Here is a 10,082-nt window from a genome sequence, read left to right as displayed (position 1 = left end):
AGTGCTTCCACACTGGCGGCATCAGTAATTCGGCGGGTAAATTCAATAAGAACCAATCATAATGCTCCATTCATTCATTGACAAAACATCATTTGTGCCAGGACGTAGGAGTCTCTATAAAATGGTGAGAGAGTTTGCGTGTGTTGAAAGCAGGAAGGAAAACATGGGATGGACGGGGTGCTACATTAGTACGATCGAGAAGAACGGATTCGACGTTATTCTGCGCTATTTTCGTAAACAGATTCTGTTAGAGCAAGAATTTCCATGCAGACAGCTGAGACATCACGAAAGCTCCTACAAAAGCGAGTGCTAACTTTTTTCTGGGACACTATACAGTTTGTCGATTTTTTTCTTATTTTACATAGCCACGTGATGTCAGTATAACATTGAGAAACTTTCAGATGGTATGTGGATGATTCACGGCGATGCGTCAGCCACCCTGAGCTAGACGCAGCTGGAATGTCCCGTTAGGATTGCTAGGGAGAAAACAGACAGTGCTATTATGGGAAGCAATGGAACGGATTTCTGCATGTCTGCGAGGATGAGTCACTCTGCAAATAGGTCTTCGCTCCCGTCCTCAGTGGCAGAGCAGTGTAATTGAGTAAGAGTATTTCTGTATTTGACGAAATGTAGGGCTCTTTTACAGGGTTTAACTGTGAGTGCTATATGGTGATCTGTAAACAAGAAAAATAATTTTTAGCCTATGAAAGTCTTGTATGCAGAAAACAATGGCGGACAGTGCTCCCACACTGGCAGCAGTTTGACGGGAAATTTCGCTGATGAACGGGCTGTCCAGTTAGGATCGCACCCGAATATATTTCTATAGCGCGATCTTTGCTGTCAGTGTAGCATTACGAACCTTTTAGCTGCTATGCACACATCTCTCTCAGCACTGGACCCGCACCACAGCTATGCGTAGGTGAACACCTATTTTCGACATGAATTTCTAACATGTCAAGTATGAAAGGGATGCGACCATCTCATGTTTGCAGAACCCGAATGGACACCTATGTGTGGCACGGCAGCGGCGGTGGCTCGCGGCGGCATTGATGCGTGCGCGCATTGTAGCCTGCTCCGTTGTGATTGGCTATAGTTCGAAAGTATTTTTTACGTGCGCTGAGTGTTTGTGCAGTCCATTATTTTCGGTTGTTTAAGCACTGTGAGTGTGTTTTTCAGAGCGTTATATATGCATTATTTCGGTAATTTACGAGTTGATTTCGTGTCTGTACATCTGTGTATTGCATTATTTAAGAATAGTTTGTATGTCTGTGTGCTGTGTAGTGCATTATTTGGATAGTTTGAATTAGTGAGCGTGTCTGCAGAGCATTTAACATGTGTTATTTCGGTAATTTACAAATAGTTTGAGGGTCTGTACACTGTGAATTGCGACCCCAAGCACATCAGAGCGTGTGTTTTGTATCAGTGTAATAAATAAACTATGTCAAATCCATCCCTAAATAAACTGTTCCACTCCTCTCTCTCTCCAGCAGCCCAGCACAGGCTTAGTCTTTTTCCCCTCCAGACCGCGATCTTGTATTACGTCACGGATCGGATGGCAGCACCCTCTGGTGACTGTACTGTGTACTAGGCCCTGACCTCATGGCGAACACACTCTTTCCCGCCATTTTCCCCGACATCTTGGATTATGTCACAGAATGGATAACAGTGCCCTCTGGTGGCAGTACTGTGTACTAGGTCAGTTGGATTCCGGACCTCGTGGCAAACACACTGGATGGTGGTAGCGCCTCAAATTGTTTAAATAAAGACTGAATGAAAAATAAAGACTTATGTCCAGCACAAGTTGAGTCCTTTTCCCTTCTAGTCCCTGGGAAAAGGTGGCGGTCAGGTGACTTAGGTTAGTAGAGGTAGCCCACGTGACCTACTGTACCGCCATTTTCTTAGGTTAGTAGAGATAGCCCAAGTGGCCTTTCTTTACCTCGAAAATTCAAATTTCCCTCGAATCCCTAGGAAGTGGTGGCGGTAGGATGACTTAGGTTAGTGGAGGTAGCCCAACTGACGTATATTCCCGCCATTTTCTTATGTTAGTAGAGGTAGCCGTGGTGTGTTGCATTGCGTTGATAGAATTTGAACTTACCGCCATTTTCTGGGGGAGGGGGAGAGTGGGGTTGGTTAGGTTAGTGGAGGTAGCCCAATTGACCTATCTACCCACCAAAATCTTCCATCTTGGATGATGTCATCAGATGACGTCATGGCCGCCTTCTAGGATGACGTCATCGCCGCCATCTTGTATAACAGTACATGGGGTGACGCCACCCATGTCCCCCTACTGCCAGCAACATCCAGTATGTATATTTCTGTACAGGGAGACATTTTACTTGAAAGTCACTTGCCTGGTGTCGTGGGAGAAGTACAATATTGCAGTGCCTATGTAATTCCGATTTTTATGATCCAATGCTCCTTCAGACAGATATACAGTATCTCATGTGCTGATTTTTTCAGCCAGTTTTATTACACTCAATGTGCTTGCCTCGTCCAGCGTTGCCAACAATATCACATATCATATACGAGGTGCGACAATAAAGTAATGACACTGATGTAAAAAATGTTGCTTACCGTTTTAGACAAGTTTAGCGCTGTCTTCTGATTGTACACACTTTTTCCAGCGCTTCTGCTATTGATGGTAACATTTCTGAAACTCATCTTCTGTAATATCCTCCAAGACCCTCGTCACAGCTTTTTGGACATCTTGTGTTGTTTGAAAATGGTGTCCCTTGACCGCCATTTTGACTCTTGGAAATAGAAAAAAGTCGCACAGAGGGATATCTGGTGAATAAGGTGGCTGTGGTAGTTCTGAAACTTGTTTTGAAGTTAAAAATTGCTGTGCTGACAGAGCAGTATGGGATGGTGCATTATCGTGATGCAGAATCCAATTATCAGCAATGTTGGCATGGACACGAAGAACTCTTTTATGAAGTCTTTCTAAAATTTCTTTGTAGTAAAATTGGTTAATTGTTTGTCCTGGATGCACCCACTCTTTATGAACAATTCCCTTGGAATCAAAGACGCACACAGGCATGCATTTCACTTTTGACTTTGACATGCGAGTTTTTTTTGGTCAGGGTGATCCCTTTGTCCAACATTGCGAACTTCGGCGTTTTGTCTCCGGATCAGACTGAAAAAACCAACTTTCATCACCAGTGATAACACGGGTCAACAATTCTGGATTGATTTCTATTTGCTCTAACAGATCGGCTGACACATTTTTCCATGTTTCTCGCTGTTGTGGTGTGAGATTTTTGGAGACCATTTTTGCACAAATATTTCTTATACCAAGGACTTCAGTTATTACTACGTGAACCGTTTCTCGATTGATGTTCAGTTCTTCTGCAATCATTTTCACGGATAATCTTAGATCAGATCATACGAGTTCAAGCACCCTGGCCAAGTTGACATCCGTCCGTGAGGTTGATGGTCGTCCACTGTGGTCTTCATCTTCAACATTCGTTCTGTCTTCACTAAACATTTTATGCCAACGAAAAACTTGAGCTCTTGACACTACATCCTCTCCAAAAGCCTTCTGAAGCTTACCGTAAGTTGTTGTAGCGTTTTCACCCAATTTAATGCAAAAAGAAATGGCATACCGTTGCGCAATATTATGCGGTTCAATTTCCGTGACGAGATACACAAACACATGTTAACTTATTTCAGCACAATTCACGACTGACCAGTTGTATTGATGTGCCGCTTGGACTAGAAGCAGCTTAAAGACGAAGGTCAAAGATATTGTCCCTAAGCAAGAATGCAGGGTTGCCACATCTTGCAAAGAAAATCAGTCTCATTAGTTCATCGTCGCACCTCGTATATATTGTTGCTCTTCTGTAGTTTCAATACAACGTCCGCGACTATAGCGGTCGCCCTAACATCCAAACAGTTTACCGTCACGGCGAATTTTGTGGGATCGTCCGTCACCTGGTTCTGTACAAATGCTAGGTGTGACATTGCTAACCATAATTCCGGCTTCTCTGCCAAGGACCGTGGAGTTTGCAGTTTCGTGTTTGGCTTGACTTTTATATTGTGTTTGTCTGCTTGCCTGTTTAAAGAATTTCTGCCGTCTCTCAACGATCGTTGACATGTGTCTCTGTTATCCTGCATTCCTATCATAAGAACAGCTGCAACTCGGACTGAGCTTGACTAAACTCTTGATAGATGATACCCCTTGACTCTTCATAGTATTTTTCCGTTTGCGAATTTTTCTGCATTTTCGGGATCACCAATTTTGAGCTATCCTGCTATGTGCATCGTGTTACCAAAACAACTAAAAGATACTTTGATTTGTTCAATGAGTTTTATCAACTCATAATTTATGAACTTACACAAACTGTCAAATGATGAAAATGTGGAGAGTGATCTCTAACTCCTAAGAGTAAACTTATGTCAAACTGAGTCTGTTCCAAGGGACACAAACATACAGTATGAGGTTTAAGGTGGTTTCACACTAACAGAACGTCGCCGTCACATCAACAGATAACATCAGCGTCATGTCAAGGTTTCTCAGGAAGAATGTTTTGATGGGCCATAGTGTTGCCTACTTGTCGTGCAACTGTTACGTTAAGTACACAGTGTGAATTAATATGGAAGTAATCCCCACTGAGTGCTATCGCGAAAATATCTTAATATGTGATGGAACACAATACTAAATTAAAGTATTTTATTTTATACATACACTGCAAAATGAACGATACATATCTTGTATTTTGCCAGTGGAATAGCGAAAAGAAAAACGTGGAGTAAAACTGATGCGACATGCAGAAGTTTAAAATAAGAATCGTAATAAATTAATGATGAACAGCAAGTAGCTGAAATATAAGTAAACATAGTTCAAGTACACTCAAACGGCCCATCTAGACATATTGTAGGCAAACCACCAGCTTCTGTCGAGGTGATACTGGACGCCTAAATCTTGAATTTATCTTCGTAATTTATGTTTGTATCTTACTTAACAGTAAAGAAGTGGTTGTTTGGACATTCTGAAATCCTTCACAGTCTCGATTTCTTACGTTTTTCGAACCCAGACTCTTTTTGCTCTGTGTTCCTCATAGTCAAGTACAACAGCAATTATTTTAAACTGCTTTAAACTGAATATCGGCGTTTTATGATGATCTACCATGAATTACGAAATAGCAGCTCTGCTGAGTATTTTATGAACCAGCTGTAATGTCATAAAGTACTTTCGACATTGAAGTGCTGTGTAGTGTGAATGCTCACGAATTCCTCTGACCGTCGACGTTCAAAAACGTAACGGTTACGTGACGGTGATGTTTCAGTAAGTGTGAACCCACCTTTACTCTGCCAGCAACGATTCCCATATACTCATTTAGACTCTCACTTCAGATAGATATACACACACGAGCTGTGAGTACCGGGCGTGAGACGTGCTTCGGTAGCTCAGTTGGTAGAGCACTTGCCCGCGAAAGACAAAGGTCCCAAGTTCGAGTCTCGGTCGGGCACATGGTTTTAATCTGCCAGGAAGTTTCATATCCGCGCACACTCCGCTGCAGAGTGAAAATATCATTCTGGAAACATTATATTAAACTTTTGAAAAATATAAAAGCACGAACACCTGCCAGCACTACATCCATCACAATTATTTTTGCAGTTGATTCTCTTCTGTGAATTGGTCTACCGAACTACATTCAAAGTTAGTTCGTCACATTCAAAATTGGTATACGTAGGAAATTTCGATACCTGTCGATAGTATTTTTGTTAACATGTTTGACGCTTCAAAATGATATCAACAAAGAGGGAATTTTCGTATACAATATTTGGGATCCGTTTCCTCTGTTAACGTTATTGTAGTCTCTTGAGTCAAAGCCATGGAGGTATACGTCCATGGTCAAATGAAGTAATTTCAAAGATTACGGTGGTTGAGCACAACCACAGGGTCAACAGAAACGTCCGATCTTACTCGTCGGCTTTGACCCGTGACGTAAGCGTGTTGTGGTGTGTGACGTCATTACGGCGCGGAGTTTGGTTTGCGATTGTGGCGTGTTTGTAGATGTCTTGTTTTTATTTGTGGTGCTCTTTGGTGGTGTGTTCATGGTTTTCGTTTGTTTCGTTTGGTGGGGTCAGTTTGCTGTTGCTCACGTGTTGGATTTGAAGCGGAATTTGTATTAGTGAGTTAATGGTTTTGTGTGATGGTTAATTTAATGCTCATTGCTGTACGTGTTAGTTTGTTATTGAGTGTATTTGGTTGTGGTTTTTTGTTCAGGTTGAGGGCGATCATGGGGGAGACAGCTTTAGAGCTGATTAAATTTCTTCAGCTATTTGGCTTAATTGCCGAGGTCGTGAAGTGCGGTGTGTGCCGTGAACCTATGAAATTGGTTAAAGTTCCGGACTCTCGGACCAGGGACGGATACATGTGGTGTTGCCGGAAAGATGGCGTATGGCGTTCTGTAAGGCGTGGTACCTGGTTCAAGTCTAGATTGGCCATGCGTGAGATTGTGCTTATTACGTATTATTTTTGTTATAGTTGCGGACAGAGTTTTTGCGCGTTTGAGACTGGTGTGAGTGAGAGGACTGTTTTAGACTGGTATTCCTTTTGTCGTGAGGTGTGTTCCGAATTTATTAAGTACAGGGGTAAGTTGGGTGGGCATGGGGTGCTTGTTGAGGTGGATGAGTCGCAGTTTGGTAAAAGGAAGTATGGGAGGGGGAAGTCTGTGGCTGGTCTTTGGGTGTGGGGGGCTGTTGTTCAGGGGGGTGGGGGTACTGAATGTGTTTCTAGGGTTGTGGAGGGGAGGTCGAAGCCTGAATTAGTGGGGTTAATTGAGGAGTATGTAGAGCCGGGGTCCACAGTAGTTTCAGATGCGTTTTCTTCATATAGGGGGTTGGGTGAGAGGGGATTTAATCATTTAGTAGTGAACCACAGTCTAGAGTTTAAGAATTATGATACTGGGGATTGCACTAACACAATTGAGGGGATGTGGGGAGCGGTTAAGTCAGTTCTTGGGAGGGGGAAGAGGCGCTCTTCCAACCTTCAGTCTCATTTAGATGAGTACTGTTGGCGGAAGAGTGTCCCAGAGGGCTATTGCATTCTTCGGGTTTTTTTAAGGGCTGTGGGTAAAATGTATAGACCGAAAGTGGTTAGTTAGGTTGGGCTGGGTAGGTGGGTGGGTGGTTTATTTTGTTGTATAGTGTTTGTGTGTTGTATTTTGGAGTTGTGGGGGAGGGGGTTGACGTTTGGGTGGGTTGGGTTTTTATTTTAGTTCAGTATTTTTTCGTTGGTGTGTGTGTGTGTGTTTTTGTATGTGTGTGTGTGTGTGTGTGTGTGTGTGTGTGTGTGTGCATTTGTGTGTGATTGTGGTGGCCAATCTAGTTTGTGGAGCTGGAACTTTTTTGAGGTAAGTTCCGTTTTTTTTTTTTTGGTTATTTATGTATGTTTTGTGTATTGGGTATAGGTTGGAAACATCCGATCTCACGCGTCGGCTTTGACCCGTGACTTAAGGGACCTACACATTGATCCGTAGCGTAGCCCTGAATACGAGGTTAGGTTGGGAGTTTTTTTTTGGAATGCGGCCGCGGCAGCGGCCGCCTATGATTCGAAAATATTGATTTGACACTAATGAACATGTATACGTAATATGAAGCAATTTGATGAACATATTGATCTGTAGCGTAGCCCACTTGAGGTTAGGTTGGGAGTTTTTTTTTGGAATGCGGCCGCGGCAGCGGCCGCCTATGATTCGAAAATATTGATTTGACACTAATGAAGCCTGTGGGGGGATGGGGGGGCACTGCAGACTCCCCCCACCGCATAACGACACATGATGATCAAATTTTGAAAAAAAATGAAAAATTTTTTCCGTACCTGCTAAACTGCATAAGTGCCGATGTATGTAGGTGTAAGGGAAGCTTTCGTTTCTTAGTTTTCTATTGGGGGATGTGATCGGTAGGTTCTGTTGAGCTATATAGGTTAAGGGAAGTGTCCGATTATGGATAGGAATGTGTTTTTTGGTATTTGGTCAGTTTTGTGATGTTGATTTATTTCGTTGTTTTGCGTGGTTTTGAATGGCGGTCGGTGGCTACATTTCTGTATATTTAGTTTCTCCCCACCCAAAAACCCCTAATTTCCCACGCTTGTCCCGTTACAGTCATTAGGCTTTTTGTGAAACTTGTGTATTTCAGTGTTTACAATACGTATGCGATGTTTTTATATCCGCCATATTGGAATTGTTTATAGTCGTTTCCGCGGTATTTGTGACGTCATGGGTCAAAGCCGACGGGTAAGATCGGAAGCTTCTGTATTTCCCATTTTCTAACGGTATTATTATGGTGACGCGTTTGCTAGTTTTCCATGCCTCTGGGGACGCAGCTTTTAAACGAGAACTTGTTTTTCAAAGTGTATAATGATCCGTGGAGACTGTTATATCTTCTTAAGCAGCCGTTACTACTTTGTCCATTGTTTACGTTTTCGGCGTCAACCAGAGTATAGCACTACTGTACGCTTTAGGAGTTTGCGTCATCGCGGTTCTCATAAGTTGTGTTTAGGACTGGGTGTCCAACTCGGAGTTGCAGAGATGTGTTTACGGGAGTTAATAATTGTTTTAATATTCGGTTTCGTTATTGCGGGTGAACATAACAAATATTCTGCCGGTGCAAATGTGAAATCTGACATTTTAAGTGAATCAGGAAATTACTTTAGAACACTGCAAAAACCATTTAGAATGGCAAAATTAAATATGTTATGGTCCAAGGCACAATTGGTGAGTGACGTCATCTGCAGTACTAAGATTTATGTAGCGCTTTTACACTTAACAGGAGCAAATTAACAGGAATGATATTAAATGATAGAAGGTTTTATTAGAATGTCGCGGGTTGAAACGAAGTATCCACAGTTATTCGTTGAGACGTTTCTCATCATTCTTATCACATTACGGTTACGTAAAGTGCCATAAAATTATATTGTTATCATTCTGTACGTATGCCTACATTTCGTGAGTACTTAAATCGGTGGCTGATGTTCAGTTTTTTCATTTAATTGGATATTGTTTGTGTCCTGATTCATCCGATCGTTCTCCATTTAGTACACTGCTTGTGCTTTTTTATTTTTTTGCATATGTGGCTTGAAAGCAACAAATTGATTTATGCTTTACATTTCTACAATGTTAGTAATTACAGGCAGGCACAGCTGCGATACGAGCCGTTGCCCAATAAAGCCATTCCATGTGGATGATTTCTAGCTGTAATGAATTATAAGTAATCTTGACTAAACGAACATGTAATTCTGTCAGCACTTGTTACATGTTGGGCGCCCTATTCGTTTAAGAATGTATTGTACCCCGTATCCATTGTTTCTTTGAATCAGTAATGCTGAAGAATTTGACCTCTTTGAAAGGAATGGCACATGCAATTGTGAAATAGTGACACTTTATATGAATCAGGATTTTTGAGTTTTCTGCACAAAAATTTGATTCCTGACTTTATAAATTTTCAAGTGCAACAAAATGAAGAAGAAAGAAATAAATTTACTTAGGGAACAGAATTACACTGCAGCTATCAAAATGGAAGAAACTTGTAACACCACCCATGATCACTGCAGTATGGGTCAAAGCTGATGTCTGGATTTGCTGGAGTCATTTGACCCCAAAATATTAGTTTCGGTGGAGAATACATCCATCTGCTGGCAAAAGAAAACAAAAGGTGAAGGGGCTGGGACTGTTCAAAGGTGAAGTTTGGAGGTCTACGAGAACTTTTGCTCAACTGATAGAAAGCAGGACAGGAGAAACAGGAAATCATATAAAACTATCTATTTCATCTTTATGGGACACCCATGTAAATAGATTTGGTTGTTTAGATGTGCTGCCATGGAGTGTTGAAAAATGCTAGTGCTGCACGCAATTCCAATACTGATGAATGCACCATTTAAATCTCGCTCAATGGACTCAATAAATTTCAAGAACATCTTAATTAATTTTTAAAGCTAAGATTTGTCGAGTGATTTTGTGACACTGACACCAGTATCCTTGGTGCTTACTTCCATGTTACTTCAATGTATAATATTTTGTCCTCACTTTCTTCACAATTTAATTACTTATAATTTTTAGCAAATTTTAGAAGTGATAGCT

General features: G+C 41.6%; 1 protein-coding gene across 2 annotated transcripts in view; it reads left to right on the top strand.

Moving 5' to 3' along the window:
• The first annotated feature begins 8,289 nt into the window (after window positions 1-8,289).
• LOC126253020 (alpha-2-macroglobulin receptor-associated protein) overlaps window positions 8,290-10,082 on the top strand; it is a 71,052-nt gene continuing 69,259 nt past the window's right edge. Inside the window, exon 1 of one of the 2 annotated variants that reach the window (XM_049954092.1) lies at window positions 8,290-8,720. In XM_049954092.1, the coding sequence (XP_049810049.1) occupies window positions 8,364-8,720 (357 nt within the window). In that variant the 5' untranslated portion in view covers window positions 8,290-8,363. The remainder of the gene's footprint in view (window positions 8,721-10,082) is intronic. The other variant, XM_049954084.1, reaches the window with a different exon arrangement.

Source organism: Schistocerca nitens, chromosome 1 (genome assembly GCF_023898315.1).
Source record: "Schistocerca nitens isolate TAMUIC-IGC-003100 chromosome 1, iqSchNite1.1, whole genome shotgun sequence".
Classification (NCBI taxonomy): domain Eukaryota; kingdom Metazoa; phylum Arthropoda; class Insecta; order Orthoptera; family Acrididae; genus Schistocerca; species Schistocerca nitens.
This window is presented reverse-complemented; position numbering and strand designations above follow the sequence as displayed.